At 38.7% G+C, this 26,920-nt stretch overlaps 1 protein-coding gene across 2 annotated transcripts in view; it reads left to right on the top strand.

Moving 5' to 3' along the window:
• LOC149533677 (DNA replication complex GINS protein PSF3-like) overlaps positions 1–12,077 on the top strand; it is a 49,863-nt gene extending 37,786 nt beyond the window's left edge. For both annotated transcript variants that reach the window (XM_089806495.1, XM_089806496.1), the window contains exons 6-8: positions 10,217–10,309; positions 10,792–10,931; positions 11,760–12,077. In XM_089806495.1, coding sequence (XP_089662621.1) covers positions 10,217–10,309; positions 10,792–10,931; positions 11,760–11,884 — 358 coding nt within the window. In that variant the 3' untranslated portion in view covers positions 11,885–12,077. The remainder of the gene's footprint in view (positions 1–10,216; positions 10,310–10,791; positions 10,932–11,759) is intronic.
• Positions 12,078–26,920: the final 14,843 nt, after the last annotated feature.

Here is a 26,920-nt window from a genome sequence, read left to right as displayed (position 1 = left end):
TTGACATTTTTTCAAGTTTTTTTGAGAAAACAAGGGGGTCACCAATTTTTAGAGCAGTTTGAGGCCAAACGAACAACACAGATGGATTCAGAAGGCGCCAAAACCCTTATTTTGATATAAAATTTGTTCGATTTGGATAACGTTGATATGGGAGGCAAAATTCTTTTGCTCGCTGGATCGTAAGGCCCTTGGCATGCAGTTCGAGGCGAAAAAAATTTAAAAAATTGCAAAAAAAAAGGTCTACGGCTTTTTAATCCACCGACGATTAGTTAACCATTGCGGTTACTGCTTAGCGGCTCCGTCGCAGCAGCACCTCCCGCCCACCATCGCCACCAGTGGCTCGGCCGCCCTCTTCCGCTTCGCCTCTGCTCCTTGGGTGGCGCATTTTTTTTTAAAGTTTTTTTTTTAAAAATTATTTTTTTATTAAAAAAAATGTTTTTCATGCATTTTCAGAGGCCCTATCGGTTTTTCTTCCGTAACTTGAGCATACGGACATATTTTTTCGATTCGAAAAATGTGTCGGAAAGCTGGTTCTGAGACGGAGATGATGGTACAGGTGTTTTTGGGTTTTGATGCAGTTTGGTTGCTTGTTTTGGCAGTCAAAGCCGGATGTTCTGTTGTGCACTCCGGGAGGCGTATCTTGAGCATCCGATCTCCGATTGTGGACTTCTTTATGTTGCTGGAAAGCTCTTTTTGTGCTCTTTCCAGTGATGCTAGTTGTTGTTCCAAATTTTGTTCCAGGCACATCCTATTCAGTCTTTTGCGTTTTAGCATTTTGGTGGATATCCTGTTTGTTTCAGGTCCGGGGATCGATTTTGTTGCTTCAGATACTTCGTTTTGGGCTCTACCTTTTGTTGTTTCAGCCTTATGTTTTTTCAGATCATTGTTGATATTCATTGTAAGCATCTTTATGCAACACATTGAGATAAAGTGCCACTCTTGCGTTTTGGGATCCTTTTCATCATTGTGATTTGTTGTACTCGCACTATTTTATAAAGTGCCATGGGGGGATAGTTGTTTGCCACTTATAAGCCCTCTTTCTCTTTTGCCTCATGCAGTGTCGATGATACGTGCCTTTATTGGTGTCTATACCTCACTCTCAATGTGTTTGGTTCTTGTGTTATAGGAGATTTTTGGCCCATCTTTTCAGTTGCTTGTCACCTCACCTCGTTTGCATTAAGGGGGGGTTATATTGTTGTTCTATTCTTCCTTGGTTCGATGGTTCGTTGGTGTGAGCTATGTATTTAGTACCTGATCCTACATACTAGGCGATTGTAGTGGTTGGTTACCTATGCATTTCAGTGAGATGGATCATCTACCATATAGACACGCTCAGTTCATGCCTTTTATTTCCATGCAGGTTCTACAGATCAACATTTTCGACAGAGTTTTGCGGCTTTTCATGTTTCAGTGATTCTCTTCTGATCTCTTTGTTCCTTTTTATGGAACATTCTTTGCTATCTCTTTTTGGAGTAGGGTTTTTCCCATGTGGTTTTCTCTATTTCTCCTCTTTATAGAGATTTTATTGTGATTGGGTCCTTGATCAGGCCTTGTTGCCGGGACCCAATTTTCTGCTTTCATAGCTGTGCTAGGTTAGCTTACCTCCTGAGCTTCACTTAAGGGGGGGTGTTAGAGTAATTTTTTTTGCACTTATTAATTAAAGTACTTTGATTTAATTAATTAAGTTGCCTATTACTCTAGTTTTCTTAAGCTATCTTGTAGGTGCATATAATTAATATTTTATTAATTATATTGTGCAACTTAGCTTTTTTAGGCTTTAGGTTATCTTTTTCGAGTTTCGATCTCCTTTATAAGGTTTGATCTCTTTGTATTTTTTCATTATGAAGATCCGTTGAATAATATTTTCTTCGTTTGAGTTTTCCAGATCAAACTCTTGCCTCTTCTTGTTTTTTCTTCTCCGTGACAGGTTTTTTGCATGCAGGTTTTCTTGGGCTTCATGGATTTGTTGTGCGCTTTTGATCAAATCCTACACCCCTTGCAACTCTAGATGATGAAAATTTGCCTTAACTAATAATCTCACAGCGACTTTTCAGAATTAGGACTTGATCTTAAGAACTTCAAATCCCTTGCAAATCAGAAATTTATCATGCAATTGACCTCCAAATAAAATTACCCAACTTAGGGCAAAAATTGCAGCCTCTTGCCAAAAATCAGAATTTTATCTCCCACAAATTTGGCCCTCCACAAATTCGCCAAGCAATAAGAGTGCAGATTTGCTCTTGCAAAATCACCAACGCTTTGAGAAGGAGAAGTGAGGAAGAAATGGGAGAGAGGCCTCCTCTTATACCCAACTTTCTTAGTTCCCCCCAAGCTAGCCGACTTGGACCTTGGGAGCAAGAAAAAACAATAATTAATGCAAAAATTATGGCCCACAATTAAATACTTAGCTAAATATTAATTTTGCTAAAATGAAAATTGCCTTTTAAAATTGCCAATTAGTTCTAAATTGCAAAAGGAAATTAAATGGTGCCTTGGAGATGTTAAATATTTCCATTTAATGAAGATTTAGTAATTAATACGTCATTAAAATTGGATTTTGGGTAACCAAAAGTCATTTTTCAATATTAAATTACCAATTTCATTAAAGGCAAAAAGTTTTCAAGGCAATTTTAATCTATTAAAGCCAATTTTTTGCAATTTTCACCCAAATCGATTTTGCTATGCCAATTAATTTTTTTTGACAAAAATAAAATAAAGTTTCTTCTAGAGCCAAAAATTGATTTTTGCAATTTTATTTCACCATCACAAAAATTAAATTTTCTTCACCAAAAGAATAAAAATTTTCCAAAAGACCAAATTTAACAAAATTTTAATTTTTTTTGAAAATTATCTAAATTTATACAATTATATCCAAATTTTCAAAAGAAAATGTCTAAGTACAAAATTCACAATTTTATCCTGCCAAATATTGCTCTTTAAAATCGTTCAGCCCAAAGATGAAATTGGTGGATTTGGAAAATCAAGTGAAGTCGGGTGAAAATAAGCTAAGTCTCTCCCACTAACCTTGAAGGTGTCCAAGGCGTGAAATCTTCAAATTTGAAACCTCTAGACTGAAAAATTGCTAAGGCAATAAAAAAAAAGGGGGTCCCCAAAATTTTGGGGCGATGGTGTGAAAACCTCACAACACATATGTTGTATGGGAAGTTATCTAAGTGTTATTTTTATCAAAATGAAATCCAATATTTAGGGCATATTATTTCAGCTAAGGGAATAGCAGTAAACTTTGCCAAGATCAAGGAAATCAAAGAGTGGCCAATCCCTAGAAACATGTTAGAGGTTAGAAGCTTCATGAGTTTTGCAGGTTTTTACAAAAAAATTGTTAGAGACTTGTCTAGGATACTACATCCCATCACTACACTACAAAGGAAGTGAAAAATGTTTATCTGGTTCGAAAACATGCTAAACAACATTTGAATACTTGAGGGGGAAGCTAACCATTGTGTGTATACTAAGAGTGCTAGACCCCGAGGGTCACTTTGTGGTCATAACAGATGCATTGGGAGAAGGATTGGGGGGTGTCTTGATGCAAGAAAACCAAGCCATTACTTATGAATCCAGGAAGATGATGAGATTTTTGCTCCTACAAGAAAGATGAGTACCATTCGGCTTGTCCTTGCCTTAGTAAGCCAATTTGGTTGAAAAGTTCATTAGATGGATGTTAAGAGTGCTTTTCCCAATGGCAAGTTGAAGGAATAAATCTATATGACTCAATCCCCATGGTTTAATGTTGCTGATCAAGAACACAAGGTGTGGAAACTAGTAAAAGCACTTTATGGCCTAAAACAAGCTCCTCGAGCTTGGTACATGAAGATTGATAAGTACCTCATGGATCATGGCTATTAGAGATGTCCATTCGATCTAATTTGTATGTCAAACAGGTTGGTAACGAGATTCAACTGGTTGTTGTCTATGTTGATAACTTGATCATTATTGACAACTCAGAATTGTTGATTGTTGAGCTGAATAGAGTTTGTGCAGCTCATTTGACATGATAGATTTAGGACCTCTCCATTATTGTTTAGGAGTTGAGGTTTGGCAGACAGAGAACAATATCTTCACCTCCCAGTCCAAGTATGCTCGAAGTCTTTTGGATAAGTTCTGCATGCACGATTACAAACTTGCCTCCACACCCATGGAAAAAGGGCTTAAGTTGTCAACTCTATCCAATTCACCTGTAGTAGATGAATCTTTGTTTAGGCAACTAGTGGGTAATCTCATTTATCTTATTGCCAGTAGACTTGACCTCAATTTTGCAATGAGTTGTATTTCACGCTTCATGATAGTTACCAAGGCTGATCATTAGGTAGTAGCAAAGCGTGTGCTGCATTATGTGAAGGGCACTTCTGATTTTGGACTCTTGTACACTCGGAGTCAAGATCCTAGACTTCTTGGTTACACAGATTCAGATTGGGTAGGTTCAATTTATGACAAAAAATCAACATTTGGGTATGTGTTCAGTTTGGGATCTGGTGTAGTCACATGGACTAGTAAGAAGCAACAAGTTGTGGGTGTCTCTTCAATAGAAGTAGAGTACCCTGGAGCTATTAGGGTAGTTTGCTACAATAGATGCTTGTAAATATGCAAATATCTCAAGCACGTTACCTTTTGTTTTGCGATAATCATGGAGTTCTCAAACTTACCAAGAATCCAGTCTTCCATGAAAGAACCAAGCGTGTGGACACTCATTGTCACTTCATTTTGCAGCTTGTTGAAGACGAATCCATTCGATTGTTTTATGTTCCAAAAACGGATCAAACAACATCTATCCTCACCAAACCCCTCAGTCCAAATAAGTTTGTAAAATTTAGGGGCTCTATTGGTCTTGTTAATAGATTGAGCATTTATGGGACCGTATTAAAATAATGTTTTATTATTTATTTATGTCATGTCCCCTCTTTAGCTTTGTCTAACAATGACACGAGAGTTAGCTTATTATGGAGTCTCGTAGGTCGGCAATGGTGATCAGGGACTTAGTTAGGGTTGTTAGTGTCCGGATTTGGTATTTTAGGTAGTAGTAGTTCGATTGAGAGTAGTTCCTTGATTTTAGGAGGAGATTCCTACTTTTAGGAGGTTGTAATGTTTTCCAGAGTTGAGGTTCCATGAGATCACTCTTGATCTCAATTTCAGGAGATTTGGATGTGTTCTCTATTTTTTTGGAGTATCCCTAGATTTGAGGGTGAGATTGCCAATTGGCTCAGGTTGTCCAGCATCATAGGTAGGTGACAAACTTAGTTTCATGTTTTGGAGGTGTTTGGGTTTTTCCTTGGCTACTTGGGAAATATTTTAATATATTTAAATATTCTCCTAAGTTAGCATTTTAATAATTTAAATAAGGCTAAGTGTTTAGCCATTTTGGAGTAATAAGGAGTTTTCTAGCTCCATTTGGATTGATTTGCCTATGTGTGATAGCTTGTTGGAAAGAGCTCAGTCTCTATTATTTAATTATCACTTGTTGAGACTTATTTGATACTTGGAGCTATTTGTCATTAATAAAGTAACGATTTCTCTCTATTTGGATGCCTTTATTGGAGAAATAATGTTATATTATAAAGTTCAAATGAAATCCACTTTAGGGTTCTTTTAGGGTTCGATTTGTCTTGGAGAGGGGATATAAGGAGATGGTAACCTAAAGGTGAGTATCTTTTATCATTTTGTCGACCTATTTTGGATGCCATTGTTCTGGAAGAGCATTCCTCACTTAGGATGCAAACCCTACTGCTGAGAGCAGATTTGTTGGGACGTAGCCCTCAACAAGATCAGATTTGAATTTCTTATGCATACAGTTTGATCAAGGTAGGGGATTGATTTCTAGCATTGTAGTCATACTTTGTAGGTAGTGGATTTTTAGGGAAGGCGGCCACTTTGGTTCACCCTAGTGTTTCTTTATAGCAACTTACGTGAGGAATTTTGGAGTGTTTATTTGCAGCAGACTGAAGTTGTTTTATTGCAGCAGCTTGGGCTTTATTATTTGAATTTGTTTGGTTGTAGCTGGATTCCATTTTCAGTTGGCGTCAACTTTTTTTGAAGCACATCTATATTGGTACTATTATGAAATAAATCAGACTCTGATGTTATGGTTTTAGAATCATTTCCAGATTAGTATGTTTTGCTGCATATGAGTTTGATCACTTCTATTTTTTCAGTTATTGACATTGTTATTTATTCATTGTAATACCTATATTTTGAAAAATACAAAAAGAAACACCATTCTTCTGCAACTTCTGTCTAGCTCTATAAGATCAAAGAAAAATCTACAGGAAAATATAATTTATATAATTAAACATTATAGCAGCAGCAGAGAAAATATCCATTTGGGATATTTCAATTTATTACTGAATAATGTTCTTTGTAATTATAGGTGATAAGATTGTCTCTGATCTTATCTACTTGTTTCTTTTTATAAATTTCCTCAATGAAAACAGAATCTTCAACTCCTGAAAGCAGAAGCAAAGAGAATGAGGACAGGTTGGAGACATAATCTGTTCAGCATTGTTGATACTTTATATATTATTCTAAATTATAGGATTACTTCCAACCTTTAAACCTTCATGAAAACAAACTATGAATGTTTTTTGGGTTAGGAGTCAATCCAATAGTTCATATATTAAAAATTGCAAAACTTACTTTGAGTAATTTGAAATTGGCATCCAATAAACTGAAAAAAGAAGAAATTAATAGTTACAGCTCTAATATTATTTCCTTAATATTTTCAAGTACAAAGAGAATGAGGAGAGATTGATGCCATAATTAGCTAGGTTTGTTAATAATTTATATATTGATCTGGTTTAGACTATGTTACCAGATTCATTACTGCGACCCTCCAAGTCAGGTTTGATTTGGTGCAGAGTTTGGTCCTTGTCAAATTTGGCTGCAGAGCCCCATATTCGGCCCAAGTCTTTCAGATAAAGCTGGACAGACTTCGGGAAATATTTGGTGTGAATTTGGTGCCCAATGATAACCCAGTCTGAGTTTGGGTTCAAAACAATATTTATTTGACTTTAGAAAGTGTTTTTTTGCCCAATTTGGTCTATTTGACCCTCCAATCCTAAAAGTGACTCCTAAAAAGGCCAAAAAGGTTGTTTGATGTCACTTTGCATTTGTTTTACGTCATTTGTCAACTTGACTAAAATGTTAATATATGGTGTTGTATTTTGGTATATATGTATGTATGTATGTGTGTGTGTGTGTGTATGTGTGTGTATATATGTGTGTGTGTGTGTATATGTGTGTGTGTGTATATGTGTGTGTGTGTGTGTGTAATGGAGACACACACACATACATTCGTACGATCAAACTCGAGATGAATTGAAACCTACCCCCAATTTTTTTGGAACGAATTTGAAACTTGAACCCGAGCTGGCAACTTAGGGTTTAGAGGACTACTGCCAACCTCTTGCTATGAAATGGCTTCAGGAAAACAAACAAAAAGCGTCTGGCAAGAGATAAAGTGTAGCTTGCATTGGTGACATGATAAGTAGATTTGAGAATTGGCATTGATTGTCTAATTGGAATGTCTTCCTAGGGTTCATTCCCACTCCCTTAGAATGGGTTGAAATAATTATTAAAACTATGGATCTGTAATGTTTAACTAAAATTGCTGCTTTTTAAATTCACCAAGCCATAATTAAAATGTCCTGCATTGTTTCCAGTCCAGTAATTGATGCAAAACAACACAAATCACTATATTCCAGGAGTATTCAAAAGAGATGTTTCTTGCATAATGATCACTATAGTCTATGCTGCTAAAGTATCCGGTCTGAACATCATATGTACACCAAATAATGGGAAATATAATTTACTTTAGAGGAAACAACGTAACATAAATGATGAGCACTGTGTAGGAGTGATGAACACTTTATAGGAGGTACAATTAACTGAAAGTATTAGTTTCTGCTATGTGGTAATAGCTCTGACTGAAAGCAATTCAACCCAACTCTTGCCCATAGATGGCTGCTTAAAACAAAATGTAAGTGTCAAGCTATGTTACCCCAGGTTTCTAGGATGTATTTTTTTCCCCTGGGAACAGGGAACGACAGTGGGGACAGCTATATAAATATAGATAAGTTTTAAATATCATATCAAAACATGCGTAATACATGTTTATATGCATTTTATAATCTTAAAATATAACATTTGTGTTAGCCAATTTAAATTGAAAGTTTTTATGAGAGTTGAAGTCAAATAAATTATCAAAATTCAAACATTAATTTATGAGACAGCTAGGGGACAGGTTTCCGAAAGTTTGTAAGTCTTCGGGACGTCCCTATTTCTGGGACGGATCAAATTATTTGGAAATGCATCTCTGGTTAACACTTTTAAGTCGATCAATACAATAACTGTATCTATGATAACATTCAAAACATTAATTTGAAATTGGTTTATGCTAAGCAAAGGTTCAACAAAAGGAGATGAAACACTTGAATTGTGCAATCTTGCAATTTAGAAAAACTTCATAATGATTTTATTGTCACTGCATCCAACAACTTTCTGAAATTGATAATGAATTTACTGCACCATTTGATACCATCCCTGTATCTGTAGTTACTGGAACAACTGTGACAACTTTGATGAGCTTAGTATGTCAATGCCATTAAATCACTTGCTTTAATTACCTTTCGGAAATGGTACTTGCCATGTGTCATATTCATTTAGGTTTGAAATGGTATATTTGCAATTTATGACTTGGTTTCTTTTTTAGTATATGGTTTTAGGCTAAGTTACCGATGTGGCAACCTGGAGCCTGGAGGCGGATGTGCATGCGGATGGATGCAGGATGCGTTTGGAAGCACGTTGGATGCCACCAGGATGCGTTTGTTATGTGCTAACTTCTGTAATATATATATATATATATATATATATAGAGAGAGAGAGAGAGAGAGAGAGAGAGAGAGAGAGAGAGTTATTGCTGTCTAGAACTTTACCAACCAAATCACTGCCTGGAACTCTGTGACAGACACAGTTGCTGCCCAGAACTCAGCTTTAGGCCTGGTATGGGCCTTGATCAGCTTGTATGACACCCTTAGTGGAGTACTTCAAACTTATATGGAACTTCTGTAGCAGTCCCTAACATAGACAGCTTCTTCTGTGGCAGTACAACCCTCTAGCAGTTATGAATATAGCAAGGAAGCCTTCGAATGGCTCTCACAAAACCTTGGATGGCTCTCACAAAACTCCCAACATTGCCCAGATTGGTATGGCCAGGTGATAGACAATTTGTAACAGCAGTTAGCACTCAATAAACTCCCAGCAGATAGGCAATTATATTGCCTTGTGAGAGCAATGTCGGACATTTTGTGAGAGCCAGTAGATAGACAATTATATATATAATGTCTGGCAATATTATATATATAATAATATTTAGCAATATTATATTATATGGATAATATATATATACAAATGTATCCATACGCACCCGCATCCCTCCCATAAAAAAAATCACGCTTCCTGCATCTGTTTCCAAGTCTGCATCAGAATTGGTAACTTAGGTTTTAGGCACTACTTTCCATGTGATAGCAAAGGTGCATGGAGCCCTCATGCCTAAAGAGTGGCCCTAGGCACAGTCATGTTTTCAATTCTGAAGCCATAGGGCAAGCAAACACAGAAATGCCTGTAATTTAGACGCTAGAGCTTGTTGAGGATAGAAACTGTGGTCTGCAAGGCATAAATCATGATTGAAGCTTAAAAAATAAGTAAAATATTTTTGAGAATATTGCTTCACCGAGACCAATCAAAGAAAATAGCTGCTGAGTGTGTCCAGAATTCACCATCAAGAGACAGAAATCCTGTGCCATATACCTTGAAAATCATGAACCATAATTAGCGGAAGCGTGGGGGCATGGGTGCTGATATAGTGACAACTCCATTGAAAGTATATACTATAGATTGCATATAAATAGTATTAGGGGAAAATAACCTATGAAGAATCTGAAGCTAAATTTGGATGGTCTTTATATATTGCCTGTAACCTTAGTTTACAGGAACATGATTCTTGATCTAGTTCGTAAAAATATGCAGCTCATTTATGTGATCTAAGATGAATGCCTTCAAATATGCCAGAGAGGCAATATGATTAAAATGCTAGTAATTTATTTTAAAGCAAATGCTTTCTTTTGATCTAATTTCTACCCATATGCTATCCATTTAATTGTATTACCTTTAAAAAATCATTTCCTAATGTTTTTGTTCTGTGGAGCAGGATTAAGAAGGAAATAAAAGCTGATCCTGCTTGTGTCAACCTGAGAAGTCGATGCCCCTATTTTTATGAGTTAGGGTGCAAAATCGCACCTTTGTAAGTTCTCTGACATTAAATTATCAACTTATTATGTCTGGGATGTCATTGATATTTTTCATTTTGTGCCAATCTGTCTCCTTAGTAGTGTAATTATTGCTTCAAAATGTTTTTATTTCTTGTTCAAATTTGCTGAAAGGGAAGTTAAAAAACCTTGCTTCCAGGGAATGATGACAATTCCTAACATTCAGCAGAATTTCTTGAACAGTTTTTTCTCTTCATTGGGACAAAGGTTCTTTTTAATTCAAATTTTCAAATTGAACATTGTAATCTTCGTACTAAAATGAATTGCCAGTGTGAAACTTCATTGGAAGCAATAATCAAACATCAATACAAGGGTTAGAAAAACAGTTTTCTTGTTGTATGTTTGCTTTGTTTGTTATGTGATTTGTTTCATTTATTTTAAATTATATATCGTTTTGGTGCTGGCTGCTCATGTTCTTATGCCCTCCAATCTTATTTGCATGCTTTTGAAATTGTAGAGTTTCAGATAGAGGTGTTGGACCCTTCCTTCTTGACACGTTTCGAGGGCGTTACCAAGATATTCTTTGCAAAGCTCATAGAGAAGCCTTTTCATGGACTTCAAAGTCGCAGAAACTTCTTACGAGGGAGGAAAGCCAATGTACGTAAAGTACAAATGTTTGATATCTTGTTTTCATTAAAAGATCAATTTATTATATAACATTAGTAATCAGTATAATTGCATTGGAAAGAAACAACTTACGTATTTGATGTCTTCGTACTCTGTCCTGGGCGAGCCTGACCAACATTTATGTTCTAGCACAGCACAAAACTCAAGAGAGTGCGTACTTTTTTGTAGACCTTAATTTAATCTAGAATTTGCTCCAAATTTTGTTCTCAATGGTGTTAACTTACAGGGGTAAAAGGTTTAAAGTTTGCCTTCTACTTTCGTTTTCAAATAAATGTGCTATATTTAACTGGAAATAGTCCATATTTCTACAATCCTTCCTGCTTAAAATGTTTTAAAAAATAGCTGGAGTTGTAGGTTACAGTGACTCAGATTGTCTTCTGATGAACACTGGCCACGAACACCTAATATTGGTGGCTATGGGGTTTTTTTGTTGTCCTATGCGCTTGGGGCATCACTCATCGTAATGACCGAGAATGTCCTCTGATGAATGCGAGCTACAAACACCTTGTATTAGCTGTTATATTTAAGCTTTTTTTGGCGCTTGGGTTACTCATCTTATAAATCAGAAGATAGTGGATCTCAGCATCAACAGTGACCTATGGAAGAGTGTTGTTTTAACAATTTTGTTAAGCAGATATCTATTTCTAGTTTATGTTTGACCTTCCTGGTGATTATGTTCTCTTCATTACTGTTTATGGCAGGATCTTTGTTATGGGTACCATTTTTATGAGACTAGGAGATATTTGTATTGCTATTGGTGTCAGTTATTTATTTATTTATTTTTGTTTTCTTGAGCAGTGTTTGAAGCAGCACGTGATTCAATGAAAGCTTTTAAGAAGTGGCGACTCCAGGGCCCAAGGTTGGAGAAGGCATCTGTTTTGGGTCGTAAAAGAAAACAAAATGATTCTTTGCATGCCAGCTGATATACTGTTCTTAAAATATTTTATTCTGCCTGCGAAGCGAAAAAAGGTTGTTCCTAACTAAAAACTGTGCAAACTGCATATATAGGGTAACCCGCACACATCCGTCTCAATAAATATGAACTTGAATATTGTGCAGGGGAAAGTGGATGACCCCTGCTTATGAATATTAATAAGTAATTACTCTTTTGATTAACATTTTTCCCACTCAATTTGAAATGTGCTTATTGTTTACAGACATAGTTTTTTTTTTTTTTTTTTTTTTGATGAATAGTTCTTTTCAATTAATAAAATTTACTAAGATTACAATTCACAAAAAAAGGTCGGGGGATACAAGATCACCCCGCGAATGAGTTCAATCGGCTGAAGTCGGAGCAAATAACATGGCCACAACCAGCAACTATAAACTATTCATAAAAAAAAAAACATTTAAAACAACTTCATGCTGCCAAGGCAGTACCAGTAGAGGGAGGAGGATAATCTTTATTAGGAAATCCCCACGCATCAGTGGAATTGTGAGGCGGACTAGGAACAGTCTAGCCGTCAGCAACATTTGTAGGATTTGGGGTCGTTGCAGTCTCCGCATCTTTTTTGTCTGGCCGTTGAGGAGAAATTGCCAAGGCCAGTCGGGGAAACTTGCTCGAGTGCGCCCGTCCAGGGGGAGGAGCTGGAGACCAGCCATAAGCCTGCCCAGGGGGGGGAGCCGGGGACCAGCCAAAACTACGACGTGGTGGGGAAGCGGAGCGGCGCCTCCAACCGCCATGACCACCGCTGGGAGAGCGGTGGCGGGGACCTCGGGAGTGCGACGTGTGCGAATGGCGACCAGAGGACTGGCGTTTGGAACGGCGACCGCGAGATGAGGAGGCATCAACTGAGGCATTCGAAGGCACTCTGACAATGGTACAAGGAGCATTGCCCCAGTGGTTTAACAATTCTTGTAAGTGGGCAACCTCCAGGGCAACTTTATTAGCTTGCACCTGTATCTGCATAATGACATTGTTACAAATGCATGCCTTAGTGTACATTGCAATGTTAACATCCAAAAAATTGTGAGTGAATAAAATTGCATTCCTATCTTTCCATGGAGAAAACAAAATTTCCATCTTAAAAGTATGCCAAATCTGGGAAAACTTCCGAGGAAATCTGGGGGAATCACCCAGCAGGATCATGTGCCATGAAAAAGGTTCGGGCCTGAAAGGCTTGAGAAAATCATGGATCCAGTGCCAATAATTCTGAGCACGTTTGCAAAACCAAAAAATATGCAAAAGGGACTCAGGTTGGCCACAGAAGGGGCATCTGGGATCAGGAACCCCAATGTGTTTGAGCCGAGGCCCCAGGGGAAGACCTTGGAAAGCAAGGCACCAAGCAAAGTGAGCAATCTTAGGTTCTGTAATGGCACTCCAAATGGTGTCGAACCGTTTTCTCCATTGAGAAAGCGAAGAATGCAAATGCCACCGTTGATTAAGCGTGTCCACCATCGGAAGGTGGGGCAAAAGCCATCTGTATCCCATAGTGGGCTTATAATTGGTAAATGGAGTGGCAGGAAACCACTTCCAATCATACCACCAAGGTCGAACAGACTGAATCCCCACTTTATGAAGTAAGTGGATGGAAGACAACAGAAGCTCATAAGTCTGGCGATCGGCACGTACAAGGCGGTATTGAACTTGCATGTCCTCCCAAGACTTGAAATTCATGGTGACTCTTGAAAAAATGTCCTTAGTAGTGTGAATGCCACGTTTATAGAAACGCAGAGCACTGACATCTCGAGTCTTGGCAAGAGGAATACCCTGGAAGGCAAACAAGGGAGACCACCAAATGTTCTGTTGATTTAAGGACAACCCATTGCGAAACTCATTACCAGCCCAACGAAGCCAAGGTTTAATAGCTTTCCAGGCTTTCTAGATGCTCTTTATAACAAAAGAGCCTTGTATGACCACTAGTTCACGCATAGTGAGAAGGGTCTGAAAACTAATCCCCTTCCACGTCAGTCTGTTAGCAGGGAAGCTTGAAGAGATGCAATGCCTGACAAGAATTTTCCAGGCTTCATTTCCAGAAATAGCTCTGATAATCCATTTAGCACAGAGGGCAAGGCTCTGCTTTCGAGTGGAAAGCAGGCCGAGACCCCCAGATTCCCTTGGGAGACAATAGAAATCCCAAGCAACTCTGTGAAAACCATGATGGTCAGACCCAGAGGCCCAAAGAAAATCTCTGAGCAAACGTTCTAATTTGAGATAGGAAGCTTTGGAGGGAGCCCAACAAGAAGAATAAAACACATGGGTGGCAGCCAAAATCTTAGAACAAGTCTGGAATTTACCAGCAAGAGAAAGCGGTTTAGTGATCCAATAATCAAGCTTTTTGGTAATCTTAGTAAGCACAACATTCCAAAGTTTCACAGGGGAAGCTTGGAAAGCAAAGGGAATGCCAAGAAAGCGAAAAATTTCTCCATGAGTAACCCATTTCTATTGGAATTGGCTGAGCCAAGGTGGAGCTGGCAAAACAAATTGTCGGTAAGAGAGCGTTTTATGCCATTGAATGGCAGAGCCAGAGGCTTGACAAAAAGTGTCAAGACAATTTAAAGCATTTTTGATGTTTTCTTCATCTTCAAGAAGAGTAAGAAAAGAATCATCAGCAAAATGACCATTGACTAACTGAGAGGAAGATCAGGCAAGGAAATGCCACGGACCAGCCCTGAAGACACAGAGTGAGCAAGTAAATAACCAAAACCTTCGGCAGCAAGGACATAAAGCGTTGGAGCTAACGGACAACCTTGTCTGATGGAATGAAAAAGTCCAAAAGCTTCAGATTGCGAATTATTGATGGTGATGCAAGCATTAGCGTCACCAAAGGGCATCTCCACGGACTGAAGGAAATTGGGACCAAAACCCAGAGCCTGAAGCATAGCCAAAATGAAAGGCCATTCAATGCGATCATAGGCTTTAGCAAAATCTATTTTTAAAAAGATAGCCTCCTGCTTGGACTTACGGGCCCATTCCATACCTTCCCAGACAACAATGATGTTGTCAAGAATATACCTGGATTTGATGAAGCCAGTTTGTTTAGGGCGCACAATTAGAGGAAGCATATGGCGGATTTTGAGAGAGAGCGCCTTAGCAATGATCTTATAAGACACATTTAGGAGGGTGATGGGCCTCCAGTTCCAGATGTCCTCAGGATCACCAGCTTTAGGTATGAATTTAATATTGCCTTTATTTATGATCACTCCTAAGTTTTTAGAATGGTATGCTTCAAGATAGACTTTGTGCAGATCAGGACCAATTTGCTCCCAAAGATGTTTGTAAAATTCACAGGGAAATCCATCACACCCAGGGGATTTGTCATCCGCCATGGAGTAAGCTGCCTCTTTAAAGTCTCGGAGGGAAAGAAGTTGCTCACAGAAAGCGCATTGCTCAACCGCAAGGCGGTTTGGAGTAACAGTAATACACTTTCTGAGAGCCTCCTCCTGAGCAACAGAATGGCCCTGCGAAGCAAAAACGTTCTCATAGTGAAGAACAAAAGCTTGCAGGATGTCTGACAGATTGGAAAGAACATCAATTCCCTGTTTTATCTTTTGAATCCCAATGTTGGTATGACGGGCTCAGAGAGCTTGGAAGAACTCCTTCGAGGCTTTGTCGCCAACCTCCAACTAGTGGAGACTGGCTTTGATTTGAGCTCCTCGGGTAGCATAGTTATCAGCAATTTGCTTTTCATGGCAAAGCTTGGCAAGCTGAAGTTGCAGATCCACATCAAAGGGGTTGAATGTGAGCACTTCAGAGGCTTTTTTGAGGGCAAGGGAGTTGGCTTCATAAGAACGTTTTCTGAAAATTGCCAGCTGACGCTTGTAGATGTGCAAAAAATGAGCCGTTTTGGTAATGGCATCATTCCATCATTGAATCCAACCTCGATGGGAATGTGGACGTGGTTCCAAATTCCAGACACGTATGTGGGAGATGGTGGAGGCATGCAATAGCACAGACGTGTTGAGGAAGAATTGAGACTTAACCACTTTGGGGACAGTTGTTTGCCAAGAAATGCCAAAATAAATGGGATAGTGGTCTGACAACGTCACATCTATCAAGGGAATGACAGGTAGATCACAATCTTCAAAAAAATAAAAAAAGATTGCGTTGAGATCATAGCACGATCAAGACGTTTCAATATGCGGTCAGGATCGGCTCGAAAATTGGACCAAGTGTGCCAAGCCCCATTATCATGACGGCGGCTAGTATTGGGATCAAAGAGGCCTAATTTATGACGCATGTAAAACCAGGCTTCTCTTTCCCTGGCTGTCCAACGGAAAGGCAGAATGCCATCTTTGTCAGAGGCCACTTCAACCATATTGAAGTCCCCACACAGGACCCAAGTGGTTGGTGGCAGGTTGTCAGCAAGCCAAACCCACATTTGCGCCCTTTCCACAGATCATTGGAGGCATAAACATTAATGACTCCAAAAGAATGATTGTTGATGGAAAGCAAAAGCCAAATAATATGGTGTGTGGGGTCAGAACCGTGCAAAATAATAGCAGAATGAAGGTGAGGTGACAGGAGAGTAACTACACCACCTTGGCCAGCTTCATGTTGAGAAGAAAACATGACGCTATCCTGCCAAATGACGCGGCATGCAGCAGAAAGCATGAAACCAGAAATCTTAACTTCTTACAGGCAAAGAAAATCTAAATTCCCAAGTCTATGACGAGTATCCCGGACATAGAATTTTCTAGGGAGGTCTATAAAACCTCGAACATTCCAAGAGAGGAAGTTCATGAAAACTCTTCCATATCATCCTCGTCCTCGAGAGAGGAGTAACTATTCTGCAAAAAGGTAGAAATCGTGTGAAAGTCAAACGGGAAATCCTTTGGACTTACAGCCTGCCGTTTGAGCCTTGATATCTCTGCACGTCCAGGAGGACTGCGAGAATGCCTTGTTGCTGGTGGTACTATGGAAGAGATTGCAAGAAGAGAACGAGCCCCAGCCAAGGACGAGGTCCTGGCGGCTGCCTTAATCCCCTACGAGCCAACAGAGTTTGAAACCTGCGAAACCGAAACCGATGCAACAGAAACCGCTGGCGTCTCCACGCTAGTAGGCGCTGACACTTCGATGGAAGCAGGAGGAATCGCGGTTATGACCGCATAGGATGGCTTGGGGGCCAAAGGATTCAAGGCAAGCTTGCCTTTGCGCCCAACAGTAACCCATTCTTCTTTTTTTCTTTCAACCAGCTTGATAGGCGTCGCTTTAGGCTGGGGTTTGACCTTAGGCATGGCCAAAGGGCAGTCCTTGATCTTGTGTTCCGCAGATTGGCACCTATAACAGGTGTTAGGTAGGTTCAAGTAAAGCACCTTCTGTGCGAAGGTTTGAGCACCAATTTGGATTTCCACCGAATCCTTGAGATCTTTAGAAAGATCAACTTCAATGCAAACACGTCGTTGAGGGCGAGCATTAAAAAATTTCTTTGGCTCCTTGGTAACAACTTTGCCAAGGGCTTGGGCAATAGACTCAATAAAAGGCCAGTAGGGCAAGGGTAGACCTGGAAATTCAACCCAAACAGGAACCCTAAGCTTTTTATCGTCCGAGACAGAGAAGTCTCGGGACCATTTTTGAAAAACAAGCAAAGAGGAACGCACAGACCAAGGGCCGTTAGTAAAAACTGCGTCAGCTTGCGACGGGTTAGCGAAGCGAAATTAAAAAAAACCTTTGGTAAGGTTTTGCACAGCGTCAAGGCGGACGCCATGAGGAGTTCAGCTTTTGTTAACCCATTCTCTGAGCATAGCTTCAGGGGGGGTCCTACCAACAAAATACCTTATCAAGGTATGTTGTTCTAACCAGTCACATGCAGCATCAAATTCTTACAAAGGAAGGATAATATCAGGATTACTTCGTGGAAAACCTTCGGGACAAACTTGCGCGGGCGTTTGTTCGGTGGCGGCGCCATGGCAGTCCGAAGCAGCAGCGTGAACACCAGAAACAATTGGTTCACTGCTGGCCGGAGCCATTATATCCTAACCTAAAGCTCCCGCAGTAAATGCAGTATGACAAGTGCCGATAGAAGGGGAATGCAAGCGAAAGGCCGTACGCAAAAAAAACTGCAAGTTCGCATGAAGCAAGAAAACCCTAGCAGAGCCAAAACCCAAATTTTCGAGCGAGCTCAAAATTCTGAAACAAGTTTTCACAGACATAGTTTTAAGAAATACATAGCTTACATCAATCAGCTAACTGAGTATTGGTCTTGTTGGTTAATACATTTGTTGGTATGGATAGTTTGTAGAATGGTCTCTTGGGCTGGCCATGACATCATGTGTGAACAATGATTTGTACTTTATTTCAACTGCTCTCCATGGTCTATTTTTTTAATTACTGATTATTAAATGTTTAAGCTCTTAACTTTTCACACAATAATAACCTAAGTTACCTTGAGTTTCCAAGACATTCTTTTGTGAAGAAGGGGAGGATAGAGAGTGACTATATATAATATAGGGGAAACTTAATATATAGGGAAATCAAAATTTTCAAATATATTCATATAATATTAGCGTTGATAAATCTTAAATTATTCATTATAAAACACACCAATTGAGTTGAAACTTGAATAAGAGTTCAAATTTCAATTGCACACTTAGATATCAATTATCATTGCATCAATGTATTGTATAATGTCAAAAGTCTCAAGACTCAAAGTCTCGAAGTCAAAACTCAATAATGAAACAAAGATAGTTTGCTGCCATCCTTAATCTTGATCCATATCAATGTCATTGTCATTGTTAGTGTGAGACTCAAAGGTTGCATAATCCAATGGGGTGTTGATCATTCGAGTGTGTTATCCTTATCAACCTAGGTGTAGTATTCAAGATTAACATCTTGCCTTAAAAATGGAACCTATTCATAATATGGAGTTTAATGATCCTTAAGTTGTAGATCACTGTGCACAACCATTAACTTCTTCACTTATCTAGAGATAAGCCTACTCCTCTTGATCGAGTTGATAAAGCCATATGTAGACTAATTCCTCTTTGCAACAAAGCAACTATTAACTTGTGAGAAGAGACAAATGCCAAGTGTCTTCAACTTTGGCGCATTTGAAACATTCCATTCCCACCATCCAATAGGGCTTTTCTATGCCATTAATTCTCTATCCATTTTGCCTTTGTTTTGCTCAAGTTTGGACCTTCTTGTTTTGAGAAGGCAATGCATTACTTAAGAATACTAGATTGCTTAGGTGGATATTTCTTTTGAAGGGCCTTCATCGACCAAAATCTCAGGGACCTTCTAGGCTTGCACTCATACCATTTTAGATTTATTGCAGATTTATTGCAAATGCTGACATATGAAGTGGAGCATTCGTAGTGATCCACTTGTATGACGATGAACTTAATATACTTGTATACATCTAATTGATTGTCCCTAGCCAAAATTATCTCCATCTTTTGAATCATGCTATCAAAAGTCACAAACACACAATGAGCTTAATATACTTGTATACATCTAATTGATTGTCCCTAGCCAAAATTATGTCCATCTTTTGAATCATGCTATCAAAAGTCACACACACGCACACACACACAGACACACACACGCACATGCACAGGGACGCACACACGTGCACATGCACGCACATGCACACGCACACACGTGCACATGCACACACATGCACACACACACACACACACGTACACATGCACGCACATGCACACGCACACACATGCACACACACACACGCACGCACACGCACATGTGCATGCATGCACACACACACACACGCACACACACACACGCGCGCGCACACACACACACACGCACACATGCACACACGGGCGCGCACACACACACTCACACTACTCACACATGCACACAGACAAGATTGGTTGAGTTTGTATTATCATATCTAATGACATCTATAGCATGAGTGATAATGAAGCAAACATGCCTGCAATAAGAAAAATATGCAAGAATCTTTTTGTTTAAATCGAAAAATCAATTATGTTTTACCTCACAAATTGTCATCAAGGATATTTTGTTTGATGCTTTTTAAAGGATTATTTATATTAGGCCATTTATCCCACTTTAAATGTATTGCCAAACTTTTAGACCATCATGAACCTCAACTGACAAATTGAGGTAATTGACATATCTTGTCTTTACAAGTTTAAAAAAATCCTTTGTTGAAAACATCTTGAAGAGAGCAAGTGAGGTTTGGTGGTTGCAAATGAAAACTTGAACATTTCTACTATGTGCCACCACTTAATTCAGTTTCCATATGTCTAGTGCATTGTTAAATTCATGAACACAACATAAAATTTAAAAGATGCGTTTGTAAGTTGGTCCAAGAGCGCCTAAGAGCATCCCAAGTCATTTGGAGGCACAAGATGTGGAAAGGGACCTTATGCATCACCTCTCCATTGCTCCTAATGTTAAACATGTTAAAAAAAAATTAAGAAAGATGCATCCTCATGTCGTTTTGTTAGTCAAAGATGAGTTAGAAAAATTGCTAAGTTCATCAGAGCTATTGACTATGTAGAATGGATATCCAATATAGTGTCTATTTCTTAACATAACAAGTCAATTCGCATCTGCACAAATTTTGTTAGAGTTGGTAAAGAACAACTTTCCAGGAGCTGGGTTGATAATCTAAAAGCAAGAATACAAGCTATAAGGAAGAATGAAGCAATGAACACAACATTATGCTCTCAAATATGATAAATAATATTAAGAGAAAATATGCATAATAATGTTACATTTTGAAGTGTTACAAATTACAAGGTTTGAACATCCTTATAAAGGATTTCAACCTTTCACCAAGGGGCCAGGTCGAAGAGCCAACCTTGTCATCCACCCACAAAGGAGGATAGGAAGATAGGATTATGACACATCCACCCACAAGGAAGATAGGAAGATAGGGTCATGACACATCTACCCCCAAGGAGGATAGGATGATAAGAAAGCCTTGCCATCCACCACTTGGAATAATATTTAAAGAAATAAATGTTATTATGCAAAATAAAGAAAAATCTTAAGAGGATAATAGTAAAGTTAACATCTTTACTATTTAAGAGTAAAGGTTAACAAACCTTAACTCTAACAAATTTTAGGGGTTTAAACAAGGCATGCCCAAAGGATGATTTTCCACTACCAAATTTCGATATGATAGTAGACAAGACTGTGGGATATGAAATGTATTCCCTAAAGCATGGCTTCTCAGGGTATAATTAGATCAAGATAGCTTCCAAAGATCAGGATAAAACAACTTTGACTTGCAAATGGGGTACATTCTATTGGAATGCCATGGCCTTCGGGCTCAAAAATGTAAGTGCTACATGCCAAAGAGCCATGACTATAATCTCTCATGACGCGATGCATGAAAACATGGAGGATTATGTTGATGATACCCTCACAAAGTCTAGAAAACGAAGCATTCAATTACTGACCTGAGTTTGATACTAGACCTTATCGAACGGTTTCAACTTATGCTTAATCACAAAAAGTGTGCTTTTGGTGTCACATCTAGAAAATTGTTAGGGTATATAATATCAGATAAAGGCATAGAGGTCAATCTAGAAAAAAGTGCAAGCTATTATGGAAATGCCACCTCCTAAAAACATTAGTCAACTAAGGAGTCTGCAAGGATGCCTTCAGTCCATTAGGAGGTTCATATCTCAACTAGCTGATAGATCACAATCATTCAATAAAAACCTAGACAAAGTGTCTACATGCATATATAATGAAGAGTGTGAGAAGTGCTTGGCTCAAATCAAATTATATCTAGAAGAGCCACCTATCCTCATGCCTGCAATTCAAGGGAAGCCTTTGATTCTTTACATCTCAGCTACTGTGAATTCTCTTGGAGCTCTATTAGCACAACATGATGAGAATGGGAAAGAAAGATCTATATATTATATTAGTCATACATTGGTTTCCTATGGGCTCAATTACAACAATATTGAGAAAGCTTGTCTAGTTGTAGTGTTTTCGTCACAAAAACTTCACCACTACATGCTTGCACATACCATGCAACTTATTGCTAAAATTGATCCTTTGAAATATCTCTTGAGTAAGGTGACGCTTACAAGTAGACTAGCGAAATGGATGATGATTCTTTCAAAATTTGACATTCAATTCGTTGAACACAAGGCTATCAAAGGACAAGATATTGTTGATCAACTTGTTGAGTTCCCAGTCACAAATAGTTCTCCTATGCATATTGACTTCCTTGATGCATCTATCATGTATGTTACAAAAAGGACTTGGAATATGTTCCTTGATGAGTCATTTACTCAAAATGGAGCTGGTGCTAGAATTCTATTTGTTACAGCTCATGGCTATACTATTCCAAAATTTTACAAGCTATTATTATCATGAACCAATAATATAGCTGAATATGACGCCCTCTCTAACAGAATTAAGCTTGCTCTAGAGTGGAGAATAATAGAACTACACATCTACAGAGATTCCCAACTTGTCATCAATCAAGTTAACAATGAGTACCAAACTAAGGATGATAAGCTAATACCTTATAAGAAATTGGTTAATGCCTTAAGGAATTACTTCACATTTTTTACCTTCCAACAAATTCCTAAGGCAGAGAACAAGTCTGCATATGGTATGGTAACTTTGGCAACAATCCTGCAACTAAAAGAGCATAAATCTTGCTTCAAGTTCTTGGTGGAAGAACTACACCATCCTGCTTATGATTCCCCTGATGACCAAGTCATTTGCACTATTTTCAATCATGATTCCTCCCGCTACTTGACCATCTTCTCTTATCTATGAGACCAAATCATTCATAAGAACCTTAAATGCAATGAAAAGCGTTAGCTTATTCGCAACGCTTCCCATTACACGCTCGTCTTTGGTGACCTATATAGAAAGAGCTTGGACATAACACTTCTTAGGTGTTTAGAGATAGACGATTCCAAAAAGGCATTAGTCAAAGTCCATGATGACATTTGTAAGTCACATTTAAATGGCCTTGCACTTGCTCATAAATTGCTTAGGGTAGGATTCTATTGGCCAACTATGCAAGTTGTTGTCGTTTGATATGCTAAATCCTAAAAGTGCCAACTGCACAACAACTTGATTCACGCTCCTGGGCATGAGCTCATCCCTTCTATTACACATTGAACTTTTTAACAATGGGCCTTTGACTTGGTTGACAAGATTTATTCAAGTTCATCTAGCAAACACAAGTTTATTATCACAACAACTGAATATTTCACTAAGTGGGCCAAAGTTGTTCAGCCTTCTGCTGCAACAAGAAAACACATTACCTTGTTTATACCGAATCACGTCATTTGTCGCTATGGCATTCTGTCTTCCATAGTCACTAATAATGAGGGACAATTTAAGAATAATCACCTTAGATAACTTTGCAAGGAGTTTTAAATCAAGTAACATTGGTCCTCCATTTACTAGACCTAAGGGAATGGCCAAGCTGAGGCCTCAAATAGAACATTGTTGAAAATATTACATAGGGATGTTCATCAGGAAGGAATTAGCACCTACATATTAATCCAACATTATGGGCCTATAGAACCATTATACACACTCCCACTGGGGTTACACCCTTTGCACTGGTCTATGGTTTTGAGGTTGTCCTCCCATTAGAAGTTGAGATTCCCTCTTCGTGAGTCTCTTTACATGGATTGATCATTGATGAGGACTACAGGGCTATGAGGATTCATGAACTTGAGACTATAGATGAGTGTCGAAAGACTTTTTTTTTTTATCACATGCGAGCTTACCAAAAGAGGATGTCTACCAGTTACAACACGAAAGTTCATCCTTGTGAATTCCAAGTGGGTCATCTTGTTCTTAGAGAAAACCCAATGAATCAACGAAACAAAGGGCAAATGGGTAAGTTCGAGCCTAACTGGTTGGGTCCTTACATTGTCACTATCGCATTCGGGTTGTGCGCTTATCATCTTTCTGCACTTGAGGGAGAACAACTCCCTAAGCCTATCAATATTCTCCGTCTAAAGAAGTTCTATGCTTAAGGCTCCTACTGCTCAATTATTTTTACATATTCTATGATCTTGAAAAAATCCAAAAAATCATATATGATGCTAAAAAAACCCTAAAAATAAGGAAATTTCCTAAAAAATGATCATCTTAGTGAAATACAAAAAAAAAAAAACAATAGGCGCTTTGATGTATCACCAAAAAAAATACAAAAAAAAATCATAAAGAGTCCTAAAAAAATTAATTTAACTGGTGAGAACCTAGAAACAAACACTACTTGAGACCCTTACACCCATGTCTATCAGTATTTTTTCATGCTCATTCACTTCACTTTGCCTTGCCTAGCTTGGAATTGACTCTTGTCTAGGTCTAGGGGGCACAAATTGCTTATCGTATCAAGGTCTCTTTGAGTGTTGGTGTTTCTTTGGAAACTTGTCCAACAGTGACAACCTTAGCTATAGTCTAAGATATTGTGATATTTCATATTGCTAGATTCGAGTCCTAAAGAAATGGTCATATGAATTACACACACACTTGAACATTAAACTTGCTCAAACTTGATTGACTTTATTTTCTTTGTGTGTTGTCTATGATGATTTCTTATTTGAGTGTTTCCTCCCTAATAGTCTCTCAAGGATGTCATGGACTAGAAGACTAGGGGCATGAGGCATATTTTACTTGTTTTTTGCTTCTGGGTATACTTTGTTGATCTAGAAGTGTCATAAGAATTCATGAATTCATTCTTGTTCCACTTGACATTTTGGATCTACAACATATCATCCTTGTTTATTTTCCAAGACCACACTCGGGGGTTATCCTAGTGCTTATGCCTTGAGATAGGTGTAATATTGTTATACTAAACTTAAGGAACCGAACTACATCAGTCATCTTGACCTATATGTCTTTGATGCTTAGGTTGCATTCGCACACACCTATGTGATATGGATCATATTCATATCCTCATAGTTATACTAGTGATGATTGTTTGATCTTTCGATGTCCCTAATAAAGCTCAATGATGAAAATTAGAGTCTATTTATGTGCCCCTTGTAATTGTACCTTTGCATACTAGTTTGCATTTTAGGGTCCATTCTTTTTTAGCTTTTGTATCTTGCATGTTGAGAGAGCTCTCTCTTTATCTTTCACAGACATGACAACTAACTGTATTCACCTTTTTCTCGGTTCCCCTCGATCATGTATTTCATTTCTTATTGGTCATATCAACTTAATGCTTCTATTATTGTCATCATAAGAGGTTAATCTCATCATCACAAGGGCTAAATTTTCAAATCACAAGTCTACATCATAACATGATATCTAAAGCATCTATGAGAGAGATACATCCCTGAGCATAAACATAAGATGGGCATAAACATGAGCATACATATCAACATCACATGGAAACAAAAAGACAAGTGTTGAAATACACATGAATATCCATCGCATGAGCCAGAAAAGGAGACAAGTACACAAAGCCATAAATCAAATCCAATATCTCATATATAATGATCAATTAAGTACACGTACAATATGGGATCCAAAATTTGGATAACTGTCTCAAAATCTACACCAAATTGCCACAAGGGCATAAAAAACCTAGACCTAATCCTAGACTTATGACTAACTTCCTCCCTCATGTGTGGGAGGAGGCTATGGTAGTGGCACCTGAGTCCTGTCTAGTAGTTGTACTGCTCTCTTTGATCTCCCAACTCTCTTAGAGTAGTCGAGTAACCCCTGTTCTAGAGGTACTATGCCTCTAAAGGCCACATAATAATAGGTTGTCCTTACTCTTTGTCACTCAAACTCTCATCTAGCTATGTCTCGCGCTTGCCTTAGCTCCTCACTCCATGCCCTTTCATCTATGAGGAGTTGATCTCAAACCACTATAGCAATATGTGTTTGTTGTAGCTCTGACTCCATTGCCTTGATCCGTTGGTCCCTCATATCATCCTCTCCTCCAACTGGGTAGCTAGTGCCTCCCTCTCCTCCTATCTCGGTTGCTTCCTCTCCACCTGAGGCTATCTCACTAGTCTCTCGTGTCTCTCCTCCTCCTCCTCCTCTACCTCCATCTCAATGTGGCTCTATGAGAATGTCTAGCTACTAGATGCACCTCCCAAACCACTCCCCCACTCTCTTCATCCACCTCCTCCATCCCCTCCATCCTCTTCATCGTTACCAACATCATCTCCTCCTGCTCTGACATCTTTTGCTGGTGAATTAGGAATAGTAAACTTTGGGCATGGATGCCTCATCATGCTCTGGGCATAATCTAGTGACACTCCCCCATCTACGACCCTTGGGAGATAGTCCCACATCTCCCATCGTAGATCCTATGTCTCTTGTACGCGCATGACATAGTCCAATATTGATAGCCACCTCAAATCCTCCTCTCTGTAGAACCTAGCATATTTGGTGGTCTCTATCGGGACCCTCTGTTGTCGACCAAATTGCCTCCACACTTATGCGATGACAAATGCATTAGGATTAACCATGAACATAAATAATAATTACATGAAAATATAACCAATATCAAAATAATAATAAATAACACCGAAGATAACACAAGACACAAAGATTTAATGGGGTTCACCTAATCCCTAGGCTACCATCCACCAACAAGTCCACTATTACTATCATCTAGTGATTACAATTTGCAATCACTTATAGCTCAATATTGTCACAAGAAGCTACAATATCATCATACATTATGAAATCCCTAACCCTAAGCCATTTTATACAAGCTTTTTGTCACTTAAAAAATTAGGGCTAGAAGAAGTCATTAGATAGAAAAATAACAGTCGATGGCTTTTACAATGATAGAGCCCTAGGACCCCACAAGGGGCACTGCCCCTTGACCCCATCTTGGGGGTGCTTCCCCCAAACCCTTGTAGAAATAATCTTGGGGGAAACTGCACTGAATAAACCTCCAAGTCTGATTAGGCTCCACATCACAACAAAATTGCTCCACTATCCTAGCATGGTGGCTTACCAATGACCAACTCCTAAACATGTATATAGTGCCTGCCCCTAGTTCGCATGACCAACTCTTTTAGGCTAGTTTTATGCTTATGATTAGTGGCATTGTTTTAAGATT

Source organism: Cupressus sempervirens, chromosome 10 (genome assembly GCF_028749045.1).
Source record: "Cupressus sempervirens isolate cs-2001-9-10 chromosome 10, ASM2874904v1, whole genome shotgun sequence".
NCBI lineage: Eukaryota > Viridiplantae > Streptophyta > Pinopsida > Cupressales > Cupressaceae > Cupressus > Cupressus sempervirens.
The sequence above is the reverse complement of the archived record's forward strand: the minus strand, read 5'-3'. Positions and strand labels throughout refer to the sequence as shown.